The sequence below is a fragment of the Barbus barbus genome (assembly GCF_936440315.1).
Source record: "Barbus barbus genome assembly, chromosome: 35".
Classification (NCBI taxonomy): Eukaryota; Metazoa; Chordata; class Actinopteri; order Cypriniformes; family Cyprinidae; genus Barbus; species Barbus barbus.
This window is the reverse complement of record NC_136763.1, coordinates 15,327,569-15,350,951: the sequence shown is the minus strand read 5'-3', so window position 1 is coordinate 15,350,951 and position 23,383 is coordinate 15,327,569. Positions and strand designations below refer to the sequence as shown.

At 36.0% G+C, this 23,383-nt stretch overlaps 1 protein-coding gene across 1 annotated transcript; it reads right to left on the bottom strand.

The window, feature by feature from the left end:
- Positions 1-3,649: 3,649 nt before the first annotated feature.
- On the bottom strand, positions 3,650-22,999 carry LOC306854669 (nicotinamide phosphoribosyltransferase-like). Its single transcript, XM_079392865.1, has 11 exons — positions 22,732-22,999; positions 19,561-19,696; positions 18,208-18,311; positions 17,929-18,057; positions 14,962-15,120; positions 10,936-11,066; positions 7,475-7,700; positions 6,998-7,117; positions 6,144-6,284; positions 5,917-6,042; positions 3,650-5,248 (listed from the first exon to the last, which is right to left on the bottom strand). Exons 1-11 carry the CDS (start codon positions 22,777-22,779, stop codon positions 5,075-5,077), a joined length of 1,494 nt encoding a protein of 497 aa, XP_079248991.1. The 5' UTR covers positions 22,780-22,999; the 3' UTR covers positions 3,650-5,074.
- Positions 23,000-23,383: the final 384 nt, after the last annotated feature.

Here is a 23,383-nt window from a genome sequence, read left to right as displayed (position 1 = left end):
TTCCAAGCAAAAGCCCCTGCTGACCAAAAAGAACACAAAGGCTCGTCTCACATTTGCCAAAAAAAATCTTGATTATCCCCAAGACTTTTGGGCAAATATTATGTGGACTGATGCGACAAAAGTTGAACTTTTTGGAAGGTGTGTCCCCCGTTACATTTGGCATAAAACCAACACAGCATTTCATAAAAAGAACATCATACCAACAGTCAAACAAGGTGGTGGTAGTGTGATGGTCTGGGGCTGCTTTGCACAACCAGTTATTAGATTTAGGGGATAATTACTTTTTAACGTAATGCCAGGCAGGTTTGTATGGAAGCCCGTTTCCGCCACTGAATAAAAAATAAAAGGTTATTGCGACTTTTTCTCTCACAATTCAGACTTTTTTCCTCAAAATTGTGAGATATAAACTCGCAATTCTGAGAACATATCAGTCTTTTTCCCCCCTCAAAACTGGACTTTAACTCAAAATTACGAGTTTATATTTTACAATTCTGAGAAAAAAAGTCAGAATTGTGACATAAAAAGTGGCAATATCCTTTTTTTTATTTTTTTATTCAGTGGCGGAAACAGGCTTCCATAGGTTTGGGCAGCTTTTTTTCCCTTAATAAATGAAATCGTCATTTAAGAACTGCATATTGTAATTACTCTGGTTATTTTTGTGTAAAATGTAAATTTGTTTGATGATCTGAATCTTTTAAGTGTGACAAATATGGGAAAAAAAGGGGGGGACAAAAACTTTTTCACACCACTGTATAGATTGTTTCAGCCGTTTTAGTACTTCAACTTATTTTATATATGTTATGTTGTATTTTATACAGTATTAATAGTTTTCACTAACAATAACAATGCTACTCACCCTAATGTTGTTCCAAACCTTTATGATTTTCTTTCTTCTCTTGAACCCAATAGAAGTTATTTTGAAGATTTTTATTATTATTATATTTTTACCATTACTATGAATGCTAATTGTGTCCAAAACAGCACTGGACCCTATTGATCTTAATTCTGTGGGCCAAAAAAAATTACACAATAAAAAAAAATTCTCAATATCGTTTTAGTTGAATAGGCTAAATGTGAACCTTTTGGGAGAAGAGAGAGTGAGAGGGAACCATTTAATAGGGCTGAAAATGAACCTTTGGTGCTTTGCTGCAGTGTTGAACCCTCTGGCTGTTTCTGAACGAGCACTTCCACTTTTGAATTTCAGATTTTTTTTGGATAACCATCTTTATATTAAATGGAGATGGTGCAACGTTCAGTTTGGTTTTAGCTCCATTTTCACACCAGGCTGCTAAACCAATCACCATGCCCATACCAAAACACAAAGGAAGTGAAATACGCTTAAATATAAAAGACAAAACGTGAGATTCTGGAAGTGTGCTGTGTAAATGCGTTATCCCTCCTCTTATTCTGCACCACTAATCTGGCGGAAATAATCAAGATTAAAATTTGCATTCCGGGGTGATATGTGTACAAATGAGAGAAAGCAAATAATAGGCAGACTTACAGACACAATTAATGTAGCGGCGCGCTCCGCTTACGATTCGTGCTTCTTTGTTAACTGACGCCGTAAAAATGATCAAATGCAACCGACTGTTGTTCAAGTACGTGTCTGCACAATGCGTGCTGTCTGTCATGACGCTGCAGCGGTGCGCGCTCGCCGGTGACATTTGAACAATCGCAAATGTCAGACAGGTGCGACAGTGTTACCTCCGCCCTCACTCTGTTATCAGTGGTCAGCAGGCCATTTCACATCTGAATCCATGACAACACGCTTAGCGAAGAGGTTGCTTAGCAGCAACTAATCCAATGAGCGCCGAGCGGCCTATTAGTAATAGCAGATGGCTACTCTGAAGATGCTTTCTCACATGCCATATGCTTTCTGATCTGCGACATGCTGAATTTAAAATATGACTGACTGACATTAATGGACACCTGCGCAAGCAACCAGCAGCAGCCGTATTGAATTGTGTGAGCATAGTGCGCATTTTCTGGATTTAGCCTAATGAATAGATGCATGCATTACTGGATTAATTATGAATTATAAATGCTGTGTGCCGGATGAGATGTACTGATTGGCATGTTCAAACAGCAAATTACAAAGAGAGCTGCCTGGAATTAAAAAATATTAGGAATTCTATTCACACTACTCTTAATTGGCGCACATAATGAGAGAGAGGAACGGATGCATGTAGTCGCTTGACGTTCTAGGAAATGAAAGTAGGCTAAGTTTCTGATTTATTGTGATGCGATTGTAACTTTAGACTTAATGTAGTAGGCTATAAACTTGGTCCTTCTGGTTTCAGATGGAAATTAGAAGTGCACTTTTGAAAATGATCAATAGAGGGCTCACTTTAATTACAGTATCTGTAGACTGACAAAACATCCTCAGATTTCATAAAGAATTGTTTGGTTGTTATGATTTGACTGATTATTACTACGAAACACTGCAGAATGATAGGTTTCTTCAAAAAGGATTAGGAAATGGATTCAAAGTGAGAGTAAAGACATGTCACAAAATCTTTCAAATAAACGCTGTTCTTTTGAAGTTAAATCTTGAAAAATGTGTTTCATTCTGCACAAATATTAAGCAGCATAACTGTTAAAATGATTGATAATCAATGTAAAGAATCATGTGACACTGAAGACTGAAGTGTAATGATGCTGAAAAGTCATGTTTGATGTCACAGGTATAAAATAATTTTAGAATAAAAAAAAACTATTTAAAGCTGTAATAATATTTCACAATATTATTGTTTTTTTTCTGTAATTTTAAGCTAATGCAGTCTAAGCATAAGAGAGCATAAGACATAAAGTATACCCAAAACCTTTAAACCTTAATTTAAATTCAAGAATGAATTATTTGAAATATCTCATACAAATATAAGCCAAGTGACTTCAATTAAACCCTTGTCTAAATGGAAAGTGTGTGACTATTTTGGTCAGTGGATAAAATTGCATTATACAAATATGCTGCACATGGTCAACTGAGCAAACTCACCCAAACTCTGCTGTGGAAAACCAGACTCTCATGTCTTGCTCAAGAAAACTGTCACTAGGGTGGTACCTTTGTACCAAAAGGTACACTTGAGGCAATAAAATGTAACTTTAAGGTACTAATTACTATTTAGGGGTAAACTAGGTACAAAGATGTACCTTTAAACTTTTAACCTTAGGTTACCACCCCAAAGACAGCTTTGTACCTTTTTTCCAAGAGTGAAACTATGACAGGAGGCATTTCGTGATGTCAACGAGGATGTGTTTGAAAAGTAAATTTCATGTGAATACAAAATGACAAGGCAAACCTCCATCTGGTGAATATAAACTGAACCACTGTCAGGTTTCAGTGGAATTTAGAAATACAGACTTTTCGATTTTGTTTTGCATTACTTAAAAGCAGCAAATTATCACATTCTGAAAGTGTCACATTCCTTCCTTTGGCATTCCATTCCTTTTCTGTTATGAAGAAAACAGGCTGTCCAAATTGTCCAATTAAAAACTGGGAAAAAATCCAGACATACTGGCACCGTCATGGCCATCATTGCTTTTGGTAAATATTTGGTTTCCTTTTTTTGTTCTATTTACAAAACATTTACTTTTTTTTCCTTACAAAATGACCAAAACACACTAAAAAGAAAGGATGAGACGTGTTAAATATTAAGATGAAGTTCAAACTATATTTATTATATATATTTTTTTCTGTTTGCTTGTCTATTTGTAATTCAAAATATCACTTCTGTAAAATAACACAAAAAACAAGCAACAGGAACGCTAAAATTACAAGACAAAATTATCATTGAGACTACCATTAAAGACTATGTACACAACAGAATAAATGCTTTTTAAGAATAAATCATTACTTTAATAGACATTCTTATTGGTTAAAAAAAGAGGTAGGGTCAAACTGCTTCATTTCAGATGTTCGGAACAACCTGGAAATGAGTCATTTCCATGATCGAACACAAAGATGATAACGCAATAATCAGTGTTCACTGTAATTAAACCCACTGCACATCTCATTCAGCATTAGCATGTAGATGACAGAAGCTTGACGGCCAAAACAAATAAATCAAATAAAAAATAGCAATCACTGAACATCATTCATATGTGAGAGAAACTGAGGATGATGGACAATATTAAGTGTGAAAAATGAGGGGAGGAAAGGACAAAGTAAGAGAGAGTGACCGGCACTGAGGTCCGAGTGGTTTTTAAGGCACCATCAGCAGCTGTATGGAGACAGAATACTAGGGAAGCGTTTGTATGATGTATTCTGTGCATCTCAGATGGAAGTCTAAAACCAACTCCACATAAAATCACACTATAACTATTATCAGGAAAACATTTGATTCTTTTCTATGTAGCATTTACTCCACTAACATCAGGATCAATTTGCTGTTCTAAGAAAACATTTAATTTCCAGAGAAGACTTCGTAAATCTTCACCAACAAAAGTATTATTCTGAAGCAAATTTAAGTAGCAGCAAAATGACACAAAGTGGGTGGATGATCTTCAAGTCTGCATCTCTATGTTGAACACAACATGGGAATAGTTAATTATTGTAGAAAATGCATCATTGCCATCTTGGCATTATGGGTGTCTAAAAAAATATTAAAAGGACACCCAAAATCCTCCAAAAGTGAAGTATGTCTATATGTCACATCAGAACCCGGGATCATGTGCAGAATTGCTGGTGCAGAAGCCCAGATGCGATCATGAGATCACCTCAAATGAAGTTTCCTTCATTTAACAGTGTAGTGCCAGGCGATGCTTTAATAACATTATAATCAATCGAATGCAAACCCTGCCGTCATATACTCCTGAAACATATGTTTCTGAAGCACCAACAAAGATTTTTGGCATCTCAAAGTGTGGTAAAATGAAGGAGGAATTAATAAAAAACGATGGCAACCAAATCCAAAATTTAAGGGTTGCCTCAAAAGTCAGATATGATATGTATTTGTATACTGTATTGGCAACACTGTGTTCTGCTATATTGATGAACATCTGAGTGTTGTGGAATAGGTCTGTGGTTGGTCAGTAGTGGGCAGTGTTGAGAACAGTGCGCATATTGTGTTTATTAATGCATGCCGTTCATTATGTGTTTCTGGTGGCTCTCTAGAGTAGTGTCGTCCTCTTTGTTGTGGAGGGAAGGGCTCACGTCTTCTTCCCAAAGCTGAGCAGCTTTACGGATCTCATCCAGAGTGTACTCCTGCAGGATGGTCCCGTTTTCAAACACAGTCACCAACATGTCCTACAAAAGAAGATCATATTAAAGGATCACCAACTATGACCAGCACTGTTTACATTTTTACATACATATATTTTTTTAAGAAATTAATGCTTTTATTCAGCAAGGGTGCATTAAACTGATCAAAAAGTGACATATGTAAAGTTATATATAACTCATACTGTTCTTTTGAACTTTATATTCATTACTGAATCTCAAAATAAAATGTTCATGGTGTCTTCAAAAATTAAGCAGCACAACTGTTTTCATCATTGATAATAAAAAGAAATGTTTCTTGAGCAGTAAATCAGCATATTAGAATGATTTCTGAAGGATCATGTGACACTGGTATAATAGCTCATGAAAATTCAGCTTTGACATCCCAGGAATAAATTTAATGAAATGTATTATATAATTATCATTTATTACATAAATGTTAATTGTATAATATTTCACATAACACAAATATTAATATTTCACAATATTCCTGTTTTACTGTATTTTTGACCAAATATATTCAGCCTAGAATTGCCACAGAATTAAATGTAGTGATCTATATGTATCCTCCGTTCACTAAAGTTTAATATGGGAAAAACATTTTTAATAAATGCAAAAATGTGGCATATGTTCATATCTTTAGGAAAAATCTGGGAAATAATAGGTTAAGATGTTACAAAGAGAGCTGATCTAACCTCCTGTGGTTTGCCTGCTCCACTTTCCACCGTCTCAATGAAGCCATCTGAATTTCTCCTCAGACAGAGACGACCACGCTTGGATCCTTTAGACGGGTCCGTCACTGGCTGCTTACAGACGTCCATCTATGTAAACACAAATGACATGATATTAAAAGAAAAAACAATACTGCTCAAATGTACTTTAAACAGGATGTTTTGAAAGTGAAAGTGATAAAGAAACTCACGCCTTTGCCATTGGTCTCTACATAGCTGCACTTAAAAGCGCAGTTTAGCGTGTCTCTGTTGATTTTCTGCAGCAGTGCGCTTCCGCAACCGAAAAACACATTTTCAGCACTCCAACCCTCATCGCCCAGTTTCTCGAGAATCTGCGCTAGGCAAAACAATAAATAAATAAAAAGTAACACTGATCAGATTACGATCAATGATTTACCACTGTGTAATCTGTAATAATTGTTTATAATCAAACAGTCGTGAAAGGTTGATAAACATTCAGGGCCAGTATCAAGTTGACCCTGTGCACCCCATTCCACACATTTATTAATATGTTATTAGTATGTGATAACTTGCAAATCATATGAGCACAGGTCCAAAAACAACATTTGCATTTCTCTAATATGGTTAATTTATAACTTTTTGATTTGCATTTAATTTTTGCAAGAATTTGCATAATGTGTGTGCTAATTGAAAAATGTACATGGGTTTCTGAACATATTATTTGTTTTGATGTTTTGCTTTACTGGCGCTCAAGTTTGCTTTTGTGTAAAAGCTGAATGTTCTCCAGTATGATTTGAAGACGATTTTCCAAAAGAGCATCTAGTGCTTCAATGAAACTAAGAGCATATGACAGTCTGTACTAAGGAATTCACATGATCAATATCACAAATTTGACATATATAAACAAACAAACAATATATCTAGTTTCTTAAGCTCATCCAAGGTTGCATTTACTTAATACAAAATGCCTTAAATATTAATATTGTAACATATTTACAATTTCCAATAATTTGCATCTTACTGAATCCAAACCTTTGAACGGTAGTTCATGTTTTTTTCTCTCTTGGTCTGAGGTTTAGTTTACCTCATTAATCGAGTTCAGATCAATTCCATCCCCCTGGATAATGCGCAGGTATGATGGGAGCACCTTGTAACCAAATGAGTTCTGAGAACATCCGAAACACTCCTCCAAAATCTTTATCACCTAAAAGCGAGACAGAAAAGTCAAATAAAGCAGGGAAGCAAGTTAAAATTCAAAGCATAAAGGGCTATAAAGCCAGCTGATCAATCTTAACTCCACTATTTCATTCATCAAATACAAACAAGCAACAAACTAATCTGAAAGACATGCAGTATATAAAAGGAAAATCAATATTCTAGAGCATTACTTTCACACAGGCCAGCTAGCCCTGTAAGACACAGTGCAGCACAGAGCTGGAGAAAGCCTATCTGTTTGAGTCTTGACTCCACTAAAATAAAGTTCAATCACTGAAACAGCTTCCTTAAGGTCTGTAGTGAACACTACTCCACTTTGAGCACACTTGGTACATGATACACACACCTCTATGAGGGTCTGAGCGGGGTCCCCGGAGTCTGGACGAATAATGAGTGCAGAATCCTCACTCCTCTCCATCACTCTCTCCTTCAGCTTGTCCCCCCAGATGTGCTTACAAGCCTTAAAAATATCATAACTGTCGCTAACCACAGCTACAGGCCCAGAGGGAAACTGGTCCAGCAGACACTCAAATGCATCTTTCTCTCGGCTCTTGCCCCAGGAGATGATAGTACTACAGAGACATGAAAAACAAAGTCTGACAAACCTTCTTCAAATTAGTGAATAACAATTACTGAAGTCCCGCCCACTCATGCTTCATTTAGTTTGAAGGTGCATTATAAATAAACAGGTTTCACTTTGTTAAACAAGAATTAGAAATAATCATTTGTTGCAAATGAGTCATTAGTCTCTAACAATCCTTGGCCGTAGAGCTATAAATATGTCAGAGTGATTCATGGAATGGTTGAAAACTTATATTTGAACTATATGAGGATGGAACAGCGTCACAGAAGAAATGGCGTGATTTGAAAAAACGAGTGAAATGCACTCAACCACAGATAAAAGGCGCTACAGCTGCGAGATGGATGAATGTGTAGCTACTAATAGAACTAATTAGAATCAACGGAACAAATGCAAATTAACATGCAGGTGTTTAACGTCACCCTTGAATTTGACGACACAAGCCGTTTGAAATCAAAGGCAGCTGTTTAACTGACTCACTGCTCAATCAGTCTTAAAGGGAAATTCTCTACTGGTCACTAATTTTCATGCAAGTTTTCAAGCTACGAAAGAACATTAAACAATTATATGGCTTCAGAACAATTTTTTAGTGTCAAAACAGACTAAAACTTAAACTGTTAATCTTAACGTCTGCCCTAACAGGTTCATAATAGATTTGTGAATGAATCATTATTTTGAATCAGATTAATCTGGTCACAGTGAATAATGATTTACTGAATGGGAACACAAACTCTGTCGTCATAATCACATATACCTCTTATATGGCGTTTCTCTGAAGTTCTGAAAGCTCCAGTCCCCACTTAATATAATTGCATGGAAAAAAGCAACCATTATAGTCTTTCCTTTTATTTCCTTTTGTGTTTCAGGGAAGAAAGAAAGTCATATGGGTTTGGATTGATATAAGGGTAAGGATGTTTAATTAATGTTTTAAACAGAATTTTTCATAAACTAAACTAAAACAGGTTTCAGCATTCCAAGGTACCATATCATATCATATTCAACAATCTTAAAGGATTAGTTACATTTACATTTAGTCATTTAGCAGATGCTTTTATTATTATTTTATGAATAAATAAAATAATAATAATCATAATAAATTCATATATATATATATATATATTTAGTTTACCCAACAATGAAAATTCTGTCATTTATTACTCACCTTCATGTTGTTCCAAACCTGTAAAACCTTCCTTCATCTTCGGAACACAAATTAAGATATTTTTTATGTAATGCAAGAGCTTTCAGACCCTGCATAGACAGCAATGAAACTGACACATTCAAGGCCCAGAATAGCAGTAAGAATTGTTAAAATAGTCCATGTGACATCAGTGGCTTAACCGTAATCTTATGAAGCTACGAGAATAGTTTTTGTGCGCAAAGAAAACAAAAACAACAACTTTATTCAATTTCTTCTCTTCCATGTCATTCTCCGCCATGCATTCACTAGAGTACCACGACACGTGTGTGGTGCTGCCGACGCAGGAGCCAGCGTGGTACTCTTGTGAACATGCATGGAAGATTGACACAGAAGAGAAGAAATTGTGTGTAAAGAAATAAAAAATAATGACGCTATTCAACAAAGTATTCTCGTATCTTTGAAAAAATTAAGGTTGAACCACTGATGTCACATGGACTATTTTAATGATGTCCTTACTACCTCTTTGTGCCTTCAACGTGTCAGTTGCGTTGCTGTCTGTGCAGGGTCAGAAAGTTCGGATTTCATTAAAAATATCTTAATTTGTGTTCCAAAGATGAACAAAGGTCTTAAAGGTCACTCGGAGCGCGAGTGAACGCGATCATTCCTTCCTCTGTACTACTAGTTTTAACGCGAATAAATATGACAGGATATCTCATGCCTCATATAATCGCTAAATCAGTGTTTCATTTAATTTACCTCAGCAAGTTCTCAGTGTCCACAGCTCGCTAGTTCACTAGAGAAATTAAGGGTGCTTTCACACCTGCCTCATTTAGTTCAGTTGAATCGCACTAGAGTTCGTTTTCCCTCTTGGTGCGGTTCGATTGGGCAGGTGAAAATGCAGCAATCGCACTCGGGTGCGTACCAAAAGCGGACCAAACAAGCGTACCGAGACCTCCTTGAAGGGGTGGTCTCGGCACACTTTCAAACGAACCCTGGATCGGTTCGTTTGTAGTGAGAACGCGATCCGACCTCAAACAGACCCAACTGCAAAAAGAACTGCACATTTTTGGACTAAACCAGCTGCTGTAGTCAGCTGCGCTGTGCATTATGGGATAAGGAAGTGTTTGTTGACAGTTTGCAGTTTAGCATGGCAGGTCGCGGACAAACTTGGGGTTGTGAGGAGGTGCGGAGCCTCATAGAAATTTGTAATAATAATGTAATAGCAGTGTGCTGTCTGCTGCATTTTACTCCCGTCTTTGTTTACTTCCTGGAGCACCGTTGGAATTTTCCCGCACGCTCTTTCTGACCAATCGAAAAGCAGTTTAGGGAATGCGCTCAAAAACACATCTAGCCAACAAGTGAAGCGGATGTTGTCACGTGACTGCATTTTGGTTCAGTTCAGCTGGTTCGGACCAGAGCAAACAAAGTATGTTGGGAAAAGGAACCAAAACGGCTAAAAATAGCTACAATGTATAATTTTTTGCCTTTGGTCCGGACCAAATGAATCGAACTACAGATGTGAAAGCACCCTATGTCTAGAGAAGAGCACTTCGTGAAATATTACACCATATACTCATTATATTTTACTAAACCTGTTAGTCTTAATTATTTAACGCATGTTTAAATTAATCTGTTATGAAACATGCTATGACAGCCAGTGTGTAATTGAATATATTTTAACAAATAGCCTAGAAATTGTATTATTTATAAGTTAATTTAAAAACTGCATTATGTGCAATTTCCATGTTTGCATACAATTTTTGGGATTGTTGAGTGTTGATTATCTATTTAAGTTTGGGTTATGTCGCTAGGCCTAATTGTAACCTTAATGTAAAAGGGCTTCCTATAGTTTTAAGCATAAGCTAAGGTAGATCTTATCACTAAGAAAATTTAAACTATAACAATGTATTTAAAGAAAGAGCAACTTTAGTAAACCAAAAAAAAAAAAAAGAAAAAAAAAAAAAAGTTTAGTTTTTCCACCTGCTGTACCGAAATCATACTGAACCGTGACGTTAAAACCGAGGTTCGTACCGAACAGTCATGTTTGTGTACCGCTACACCCCTAGTAAGTACACAAGTGCATTACCTGTGTTCTGCAGCAGGGATGGAGAATCCAGCCATAGGACATGCATAGTATCGTTGTGCCATCAGCAGACCCGCCACTGTATCTGTGCTGCTGAAATTCACCAGATGAGCAGCTCCACCAAGTGCTGCCGACTAGATCAGTAAAGAAAGTCACAACAGAATTGAGTCAGTTAACCTGTTTAATGTCAAACCCCTAGTCCCTGAAGTCTTTATTGTACATTAATGTTCTCGCGTCTGCAGTGAAACCCAAAGATCAAATGTTGTGATTCTCTCATACCATTTAAAACATTAACCAATTCCCTTTATGTTGAGCCTGTTTTTTTAACTGTATTATAGACAGAGGCTTTTAAGAAGCAAATCAAAAGAGAGGTTGTGACTTTGACCTTTGAAATCAATTGTGTGCCCAATTTAAAGCCAAGACATTTTCTATATTCCCCTGATTAAACACTCAGGTTATTGACTGTCTCAGTTCATTCATCGCAGGGTCACAGTAATCAGGGGGGATTTGCCCTTTAGTGATAGTCAAGGGAAGGTTGTTGCTTTGAAAAGTGAACACGTTGGATTCAAAGCAAAATCTCTTTAGCCCCCGAGGAGAGGATCAATATTTCTTGCTCTACTACAAGGTGTATATTTATGTGAGAATTTGAGGATTCTATTTCTTTTTTAATTTAAGAACTGATGAGATCTGGGCTTGATATCAACCCAGGGAAATCAGATCCGCAACAAGGCTTTAGTGTGCCGCTGTGATTGTAACAAGGATCTAGGGGACCTCGTCATGTAATTGTCAATGCAGTAGAGGAGCACAGCCCAGCACAATATGATGGATTAACATAAATACCAGTGTTATTTTAATATTATTTATATACTATTGTAGAATTTATTAATATTTTGAATAAGCTTTTATTTTTGGATTTTCAGTTTTCATTTTAATTTCAGTTTAAATTTAAGTAGTTTTGTGCTTTTTGTCATCTTTTGTAATCTATTTAAACTTAAAAAACAACACACAACTTGTATGGAGTACTTTAATACATTCTGCTAAACTTCCCTTCTTCCACTAAGAACAAAAGTCATATGGGTTTAGAAGGATTTGAGGGTGAGTAAATGATGACAGAACTTTCATTTTGGGTGAACCCCTCCTCTAAAAGCATTGAAATCAATCATTGCTTGTCTCCTGAACAGAAGAGTGTGGTGATGGGGAGTGAGCAGGAACCCTGAGTATCAGAGGCATTAAACTCTGCTTGGCATCATTAATCTCCTCTTGAAGCCATCATTAATCCAGTCAGCCGAAACCTAGAAAATACACTATCAATATCCCACTGTCCCTAATGAAGACTCGATAGTTTTACACCGCATGCTTCAGTCTGTTGTCAGCTGCTGAGGGAGAAGCGCTTCGGGCTTTCTTAGATCCCACACTGATGTTTTCTCCCTTCCAATTCATTGTTTCTTCCCTTCTCAAAATCATTTTTGCACAAGTCCTGCATGAGAGTGACATGGAATATTGCCATGTCATATTTCATGCCAGTGATCAAACAGGCTTAAACACACACAATAGCAAAATTACACATATACAACGCAATATAACGTTGACCTTGCTTAGGACACCCAGATGGCTTTTTTTTTTTGCATTGGACAGTCATGTTACCCAACACAAGAAATTCTATAGGACATAACTGATTGTTACTGGTGTGGTTCGACAGAAATTACAACTTTTAGTTGGAAGAGAATAAAACAAAACGAAACCACAAATAAAATAAAATAAATTAATAAAGTAAAATATTAGTACAGTGGTATTATATTTCCTATGGGGTTACAAAGGCTGCAAGTTCAAATCTCTGCTAAATGTCTGCTAGTTAAAAAAAAAGTGTTAATTAAAACAAATAAGATATTAAAACCATAAAACCAATCATAAAAATTATGAATGAAAAAAAAATAAATAATAATAATAAAACCATCTTAGTACAGTGGCATTATATTTGCTATTAAATTATAAAGGTTGCAAGTTCAAAACTCTTGATTATTTTTTAACAAACTTTAAAAATGTAATTAAGTCGTAAATGTAAAAAAAAAGAAACAATACAACTTTTTTTTTTACAGTGGTGTTTGATGTGCTGTGAGGTTACAAAAGTTGCAAGTTCAAATCTCTGCTAGTTCAAAAAAGGTAAATAAATTAAATAATAATCATTAAAAATATCTGTAATCAAATCAAACCTTTTCAGTAAAGTGGTATTATGTGTGTTACGGGGTTGCAAAGGTTGCAGGTTCAAATCTCTGAAAAACTTATTGAAAACTGATTTTTTTTAAATGTTAAAGGAAACTGTATGTTAGTGAATATATATTAAGAGCCGGTGTCATAAACACTTCAGGTCTGCCCCTGAGTTGAGTCTAGCCAGGTCTAGCAATGCCCCTGAGCATCACTTCACTTGTACCTTCTATATAGAATTGCTTTTAGTTAATTAGAAAGATTAAAATGTACAAATACAGCTTGTTATATGGCCTGAACCTTCAAGCATTTTTTTGATGTTAATGGTAAATGCACCTATTCTGTTTGGTCAGGCTGCTGGATTGATCTATGTAAGCTGCGTCACCATGTCCAGTTTTAGATCATGGTGTACTGGTCTCAAAAAGGCACCACAGGGGGCTTATGTCACACCTCATCAGAATTCAGTGGTCTCACTTTTGCACACAAAGGTCTCCTATGCTAGCACACCCAGCCAGTCAGAAACAGACTCACTGCTTATCACTAGTCACCCAACACCTGAACCCATCACTGTGTGATATAGATGAAACCTGGCAGAGTTGACCTTTACACAGCAGACGGGCCGATTCAAGAGCCAAACAGTCATCTTTACTCACACAACTCTTCAAACAGCACCACCGATGGCCCAAAACCCGTCAGCGTGACAACCTCACTTAAACACGACCAACAATCAGGGCTCTCCTTTGAAAAATACAGAAATCGAGAGTGGTCTGCATTGCTTGCGTTTCAAAAGGTCAGGTCTGATCTCCTTTTGATTAAATGGAATGGCCTCGTCTCATAATGAATTGATTTTCTGCTTTCACCAAGTAATGTCTGATTTAATTTGCCCCAGAAGACCAAGCTTTCTTTAAAAGCACTGAAGAGAGAAAGACCGTTTGGCTTCAGCTTTGATTTCAAGTCTAAAAAAAGAATAAAAGGTAGAGATTTTAACATCAGAGGCACTCTTCCTGTTTGACATAAAAGATATTTCAGTGTTCTTCAGAGTGTGTTTTGAATGGCTACAGAAATGAGAACTTCAGGGTAAAATAATGTCATGCAATCAGTAATACATGAAAATCAGTTATTTTCTAGCTTTCTATATAGTCTCTTAGAGTCATAAAACAAAAGATTGTGTTTTTGTAAATATCAATCACACAACACAAAACAAAACAGACTAATTGGTTATGAGAACACAAATCCAGAATTACTAGCAAGGTACCATGGTAAAACAAAACATGGTAAAATAATGGTGTTAGGGCAATGCTTTAAATATCTCACACAATACTGCTTACATTCACTGTGCTGATCCAGTGTTATTTTAATATTTTTTATAAACTATTATAGTATTTATTAATATAAATTACCTTTTATTTTTATATTTACAGTTTAATTTTAATTTATAGTTTATTGTAATTTATTGTGTGCTTGTAATTAAATATATATATATATTTTTTAATACTGCATCCATATAGCATCAATTAATTGTTATTTCTAATTTTAGTACTGCAGCCTAAACATTTATTTCAGTTGGTTAGGCAACATTTTTAATTATCGTTAGCCTTCTTTTGTTCCGCTTTTTGTTTTCCGCCATCGCTCGGCTAATGTCCGTCATATGCACTGATGAGGGCTTGAGTAGACACGCCCCTTACTGCTGATTGGCTACAAGTTTGTTTTGGTACTCGGCCCCGACTCGTTTTCTAAAGCGTTTTTGAAAAAATGCATACCCCACCTTTAACAATAACAACACTGTCCTGACCAGGAAGTGTAATTACCAATCCACGCCCATCATACCTCTTGGGAGGACACCCCTCTGTAGCCAAAATCATGCAGTTTGAGGTCCAAACCCTCCAGGCTCCCTGATGTGGCCTTCAGGTGCTTGGCCAGAATCTTTTTGAACTCCCTGGAGATTGTTGCCACGGTGATGGGGTACCACATTTGGACCAGCATTGTCTGCGGGGACAGAATGTACACACAATCACATGTGTGTCAGAGAAGACCAAAGATGGCTCGTATTTGCGCTCACAATTTTCATGGCCCTGACCATTTAAACCACAACTCATTGATCTGTGGTCCCTTAAGGACGTGCACTTCAGGAACTGACAAAGACAAAGAATTCTGAACCGTTTGTGTGGTTCAACGTGTTTTTCTCCAGTCTTGACATCAATACATAAACTTTGCACATTGATTACACTGACAGAATGCCAATAAGATTTTAAGCAACAGGCTAACAACCAGGATCTAAATGTTCCAGTCAGGTTTGGCTTAAATTGTTTGTGATATCTTGAATAAAAGACACTATTTTAAGGTATTAAAGTATTAAGGTATGTTGTTGACATACTAGTACAAATTAATCATAAGCATAAATGTCATTTCTTTTGCAAGTTGCAGTCATTTCGCAAGCCCTTTTATTCGAAGCAACTTCCAGTTCATTACAGGGACAATTCACCTGGAATACAAGTGCATTGCTCTAGGACATCTACACTACATTTACTTAACAGTCACTTTTATCTAAAGCAACTTACATCACTGAAGGAGAGCAAATTATCATACAAGAACCAATAATACTGTACTGTACAGTACTGCAAGATTAAGTTTCAAGAGTACAGTAAGCAAAAGTGACACATCTTTGATTGTGGTTGCTGCAAGTTTAATTTAACTTCTTATGGAAGACTTTATGGAAGCTGCTTATTAAAGGTTTTGATGGTTGTGATGGTTTTAGCAAGTCAGGAGGGGGTTGTAAGCTTGTTCTACCACTGAGGATCAGAGATAGCGAAGGGTCTGGAAAACCATATTGCATCTCATTGTGATGGAACAATCAGGAACTGTAATGAAAAATATTGCATACTACAATGTTCCATTAGCACAGTCGAACATGGCACTTTCAACGCCAAGTGGCGGTCCTGATTCCCAGGGAATGCATGAACAGATAACATACATATATAAAATAAAGTGTGTGTCAAATGCATTAATAAATAGAAATAGAAATATTCAACCTTTATGTTTTTTTTATATTAGGAAAATGAATTGAGTCACAATGTTCATCATGGATTATAGGCATGCATCTTCAGACCTGGTAGCCAAAAAAACACTGTGTCTACATCATAACAGTACGAGCTGCTGTGCGAGTCTACAGGGCTGCAGGCCAGGTCAGTACCTAATGACCTCGTGTCCTCACTGACCCCACCAGCCTGTCCAAACCTTCCTCAGTTTTTTGGTCCAGGATTAGCAGCTAGAAGCATGCTGGAAATCAAAGCCTGCTGTCATCCTGAACAACAGTACGGCAGAATCATCCAATATGAAGTAATGTGCCACGCCATCAGGTTTACAGACTATGCTGACAGTCAGACATTCAGAGGGGCTTTGTGTTGCTGTTAAGATTGTTGTAACAACAACAACAAAAAACTTTGTATTAGATATGGCGTCTCAAACAAACATGAAAAAAATGTAATGATCACATGATCATAAAGGGATCCATTAATAACGGCCTTGAAAGCACCCTTTGTGAAGGAAATCAGTAACTCGCTTTTCTCGCAACATTTTTCAAGGTTGATTAAATGCTGTTTGGACTTTGTCCTTAGACCAACCATACAACAATTAGGGTCTGTAACATTAAAAAAAAAAAGATTTTTAAAAGAAGTCTCTTATGCTCAACAAGAAAGCATTTATTTGATCAAAAATATTCAAGGCATTAATGTTTGCCAACAAAACCACCACTGGCCCTGCACCCCTTTACCTAAATTCATTACTTCAGACCAACGTGCTCTCTAGAAGCTTGCGTTCTGCAAGTGAACGTCGCTTTATTGTGCCATCCCGAAGAGGCACAAAATCACTTTCACAGACTTTTACATTAACTGTTCCCTCCTGAATCTTCAAGAATCGGCTAAAACACATCTCTTCCATCTTTATTTGGCCCTCTAACTCTAGCACTCTCTATTCTAATTCTATTCTTAAAAAAAAAAAAAAAACCTTGTCCCTTTTAGACTTGCACTCTGTTAATTTACTGCTTGTTTTCTTTAAAAAACAAACAAACAAACACCTAACACTAGCTTTTCTAATCTTTTTATATTACATATATATTATATCTATTTGTTTTCTTTTTATTTATTATACAATTAACAAAAGCAAAAACGGCCTCTAACACTAGCTTGCTCTACTCTTTTTTTTCTATTCTATCGGATTTCTTTTTATTTATTACACAATTACCTTGCTACATGTACTGCGTTAAGCTAACTGAGATAGCACTTGCATATTGCTCTTTTATTGATTTTGATTGCTTCCATTGTTCTCATTTGTAAGTTGCTTTGGATAAAAGCGTCTACTAAATGTAAAGTAAAAGTGCAGTAGAAACAGTATTATTGTAAAATATGATTTAAAAACTTTTTTATTTTAAATATGTTTTTAAATGCAATTTATTCCTGTGATTGCAAAGCTGAATCTTCAGTGTCACATGATCCTTAAGAGATCATTTAAAAATTATCTCTTGGGGCACAAGAAACCTTTCATTATTATCAAAAAGTTGTACTGTTAAAATCTTTGCGAAAACCATGATACATTTTTTAGAATGCTTTGATGGATAAAGTTAAAAAGAACAGCATTTATCTGAAAACAAAAATATGTAAATATTTATTTGTGTTCTTCCTACAATTTTTTAAACATTCATTTGAACATTGCAGAACGACTAAATTACGTTTACACCATTTGCAATATCTGCATTGGCTTCTTTTAAAAACAGTATTAAAAAAAAAATACAAGTAATACCTCAATATAATTGGTGAGCCAGAAGAAATCTGGATCCGTGTTCTCCACAGTGAAAAGAACGTTCCCTCTGGGAATGATCTTCCCCTCGGGAACTGCTTTGATTTGGATCGGAAGGCGGCCATCATATTTCTGACAACACAATTAGGAAAAGGAAGAAGGCAGGTGGTCGTTATCTCCGTATGCACTCATCTCCGGAACAAAGTAAGCAGACTTCAAAGTCATGTAATGGTCAAATATCTGAAAACAAACTTTGACTTTGATATGAACTTCTGTTTGTACCTCTAAAACTTTCCTCCATCCCTCTTCATCGAACACTGACTGTTTAAAGTGCATCTGATAAAAGACTTTCGCCTCCTGAATCTTTTCCTCCGTGATAACTGGACCTGCAAGATAGTTATATAATTACATGAGCTCAGAGATGTTAAGATCGGTTTATAAAGCATATGCTCTTTTAAACATGTCCAACATGTAAATACTAAACTAGGAGGCCATTTAATGATAAAGTAAATGCACAGTTTTGTTCAGTAACGATCATCAAATGTCAATTTCTCTGTGGTTAGAAATGCAAAGTTTACAACGCCCATGACCTCTTTCAGGGAGAATGCAATACAGTGCAATGCCAGAATAAAATTAAAATTCAAAGTCTTAAAATTCAATGAAATATTCATTGTGTTAAGAGTGAGTACAAATAGTTTTGGCTGAAAGAAAATGTTAAATCAGTGGAGACACGGGGGAAAAAAATGCTGCCACACATTCTGTTCATGGTTGCAGTTTAAAACACAAACAACAAAATACACACTTTCTGGTTTGGAATACTTTAAATGAAATGGGAAGCTTAAGGGGAATTAGCCTTATGTAACTAGGTTGTTTTTGTGGACTTAATGTAGTCTTGTTTTTACTTTCTCTAACATGGCTGGTCTGTGTTCATGACCACTTTTATAAAAAATGAAATGGGTTTTCACAGCATTTTATCACCTCATGTCATTCCAAACCTGTATGAATTTCTTTTGTGGAGCACAAAAGAATAAATTATTAAAAATGTCTTTGTCCACAAGACAACACTTTTTTGCATTTAAATTTCAGTATTGTTATAATACCGTATACCGTGATAAAAGCATTAGCAATTAATCACAGCATGAAAATTTGATAACAGCATATCCCTAATCCACACAATGCTGTTTTGAACCCCACTGACTTTTAATGTATGAACAAAAACAGCTAAAAGATTCTTTAAAATATCTTCTTTTGTGTTCCACAAGAAAGTTATACAGTTTTGCAATGACACGACAGAGAATGAATGGTTTTACAAATTTCATTTTTAGGTAAACTAAGGAATAGTTTCAAAACTGTACGAGTTTCTTCTTAAATCTTACATTTTTAAACTCTAGCAGCTTGTTTTGACTGCATGTCCGTCCTTTATAACCGTTCTGGTATGTGTGCTATAAGCAGTTTCGGGACAAGTTTTCCATTACTCAATCAGGTGAATGACAACACATGAAAAAATGTTTTGTCCGTGCCAATAAATGTACAAACTCAAAAACAAACATTACGTCTATGTAAGCCAAGTGGAACTTCACAAAGGTTTTCTGATCACTGAAGGGGTTAAACAATAATGAAAGTAGTTGGAATTACCTGCTAGGTACTTCTTTAGAAGATACTGGAGGCCAAAAAACACCACCTCGTTAAACTGCCCCCCCTTTTTGTGCCGACACTCGAAATAGGAGTACACCTTATTGACATTGGGTGGGTATTGCTTGTAGTGGGTAATCTGAAAAGAGCAAAGGACCTTTGAGTATTAGAATTATTTACACAATCTCAAAATCACCAGGGGCCTGTTTCATAAAACAAGTTTACCAAATAAGCCAGGCTTATTTCAGTTAGTCTGACTTATTTTAAACCAAATCAATTGACAATACATCAGAATAACTTCAAATCAACCTGGCTTATTTGGTAAACTTGTTTTAAGAAACAGGCCCCAGTACTTTTATTAATTACACTATCATTTGACAGTTTGGAGTAAGCCATTACTCCAGTCTTCATTGTCACATGATCCTTCAGAAACCATTCTAATATGATGATTTGCTGCTCAAGAAACATTTATTTTTATTATCAATGTTGAAAACAGCAGTTGTGGTGCTGAATAATTCTCATAGAAACTGATACTTTTTTTTTTTTAGGATTCTTTGATGAATAGAAAGTTAAAGAGAGCATTAGGCCTATATATTAAAAATATAAATATTTTGTAACATTATAAATGTCTTTACTTTCACTTCTCATCAATTTAATGCATCCTTACTTTAAAAAAAATAAAATAAAAAAACCTGACCCCAAATTTATGAACAGTGTTGCACTTTCATTATTACTGCTTCTTTAGAAACAAATAATGGTCCATGTGATGTTCCATTAGTTTAGTTGTCCAAGATTATTTATCAGATCAATCCTGAAAGTCTATTTTGCTTATATAAAGAAAGACAGAATTTCCATGTGATTGTAAGGTATGGAAAGACAATCTGCTTTGGACTTTTTTCCTTTTTTTTGCAAATTCAATGCCGACTTCTAAACTGGGCTGAACTGTTATTGGTAATTTAAAATCATGATCAAATTAGCAACACAATGGCCAAAATAATTAGACAAGACATGAAAGTTGTGAAACATTTTATGAATGCTGGGTGTTCCACTTCATAGTAAATCTGCTTAGCTTTCTGTGGAATTCCAGGTTTGGTTCTTCAAACGAATTTGCTGATTTAATTAAAATATCTGGATTAAGTTGTCTAAGATTAGTGCACGTTCTTGTGTTCCCCAAAAAGGGCAGATGTATCGATACTCGAAACCACGATCAGCAATGCAGCGATTGGCTGACGGCAAGACAGCAACGTAATGACATCATATCATTAAAAAAAGACACCTGACGGAAAAGTTGACAAATTTCTTTACTTTTATAAGGAAACAGCCAACTGAATAAACCTACATAAATGTTATAATACATAAATGAAATGTGCACTGTTTTTAATTTATAATTTTTTTACATGATTCCCAATTATTTATATTCATGATTTCTAGCATTTGTGTAGGCTTTACATTTTTACTTCAGTGTTGTAATTTGCAATCTTTGAAACAGATTTGTTACGTGACAGCATTAATTACAGTTTCTTAAAGATCATGTTATCTGCATCTCCTGCTCTCCAACAAGCCCCTCCCATAATATCTGTCATCACTCCAATTAATGCACGGCTCAGATTGTCCCTGGACCAGCATGGTACTCTTATAATAAAGTAGCAGTGGCTGTGACAGATTTTAAGTATCAATTCTGCTTAAAAAGATGCAATCTAATCCTGTTTACATGAAATAAGCCTGCTCACGAGATGACAGCAACTCCAGGATGCGCTTCGAAGAACCAAATGATCCAAGATCAAGCAAAACCAGCAACAATCAAATCTAGCTAACCGAGTTAGCGACGTACAAAGAATGGAACCATGATCATCAGCCCAAACCTGATTCATTCATCAGTGATACCTGGTGCAACCTGTTTAGGTCGAGATACAATGGATTTCTATTCGCCTCTTGAGGAATGTTTGTGCGTGGTGTAACAACAGTACATTTTAAATGGACAGGTATCAAAATATCATCCTAACATAAGATCAATAACACGTTAACATATAATTTGTGTTGTGTGAGATTTCAACATAGATCCAGATGGGATTTGTGGCTGGTTGTTTTGTCAGAGGTTAAAGACTAATGTGAAGCACAAAGATTATTACACAACTTTGGCCAGTCAGCATTTGCCAAAGGTGGAGAATTAGACAGGTAAAATTCTTAAGTGTTTTGTAAAGCTCATTAAACCCAGCTAAAGACATTTAATAATTAGAGTCACATTCCAGACAACTTTGAGCATTACAGAGCATTACATAACGTAACATTACAGATTTTGAAAAAAGATGCATATGCATCAAATGTAAACAGAACTATTTTGTTTGCAAGTGTCTTGTTACATGATAGTAGTAGTTTAACTGAATTGTTTTGTAATACTAAATACATCAAATCATGCTACTTCAGATATGGTAGTTTTATATTTTGTTTTGCGTGTTTTAACTGATTCCTTACCTGGACCTTTGACGCAGTCAGACTGTCAAAGTGAAAATAAACAACTCTAATCAAGTGACTATTTACAGCAGCCTAGCTAAACGTTCACATAAAATCACTTTCATGCATAGCTGATAACTAAAATATGTAAATTCTTATTACTGATATATTACAGGTGGGGTTAAATGGGTTACTGCCCATTTGATTGGATTTCTAGGCTGTGAGATTTAGTTATTTACATTATATTTAAGGTTACATGAACAGTACATATAACACATTAAGTCATTTGGAATTATGTTGCTGTTATTATTGTTATTAACATTAAATAAAACAGTTTCGATTCCTAGATTACTGAGTGGCGTGACGTCACTCGCTATGGCCTTCGGCGAAGCCAAAAAGCTTGCACGAGGTCATTCACATAAGCCCCGCCCCCTGCGTTCAGCGTTCAATGAGTGGGGCATTTAAAACGAACCTGAGCTAACGCAGATTCCCCTCAACAAAACAAGAAGAAAACACAATAATCGCAATTTTGCCATAACTGTAGGTTATTCTGAATCATGCTTTCATTTACATTTAATCGATTTACAAGGTCAAAGTTGGTTTTATCCCCACATTAATGTGACGGTTTAGCACAAAGGGCTAACTTACTGTCAGAACAGGTCAAGTTCTGTCATGCGTCTTTGCGTTTCTGTTGTCAAACGACTCGAGCAAGGCGATTCTTACCTTATAAGAGTCCGTCGCAAGTAAAAAATTGAAATCCTGAGCTGCCATCACCGAGAGGACAAAGTAAAAGCGAAACGGTGTCGCTTCGCTTCAATATGTAACGTTATGTGAGCCGAGCCGCGTGACACCAGTCTCGATAATCTTCTTTTCAATACCTTTCGGGTATGCCAGGAGAAAATATAATGAAACGCGATCACCTCAGTATCTTGTATATGTGAGTGCGCGCACGTATAGGTCGCATCGTCCAGTATCAGACACAACGGGGTGGAAAGGGGGCGGAGTCACGCTGGACGTATGAAAGAGACGCTGGCCTACGTTCGGTGATGCAAAAGTGGGCGGGGACATAAACTCAGAGAGCGCCTGACTGTCTGAAGCTTGAAAAAGCTGCTGTGCTGCCTGTTGCTTTCAAAAGAGTTTCGTTTTCTTGTAAATGCTAATTAAACTATGGACGGAACGTTGCAGGAATTTAAAAAACTTTTAGTTTTGCTTTCCCTACTGTTAAAAAAAAACTTACACTTATAATGGTTTCATCTTGGTTGATTTGACATATTTTAGACAAGTTTTGGACACTTTAGTTCAGCATAGATCCGCAAAACATTTAAGGTATTTCTCAACCAGGTAAACATTTGTAAGAGTGGTTCATCACAAACGG

Bases quoted from the DNA above. Each gene is read 5' to 3' on its own strand.
- LOC306854669 (XM_079392865.1), bottom strand. From the start codon at position 22,779: ATGGCAGCTCAGGATTTCAATTTTTTACTTGCGACGGACTCTTATAAG. The intron at 7,701-10,935 runs GTAATGCACTTG...ATGTCTCTGTAG, and splicing joins ATCCCTGCTGCAGAACACAG to TACTATCATCTCCTGGGGCA. The intron at 5,249-5,916 runs GTTAGATCAGCT...CTTCTTTTGTAG, and splicing joins GAGCAGGCAAACCACAGGAG to GACATGTTGGTGACTGTGTT.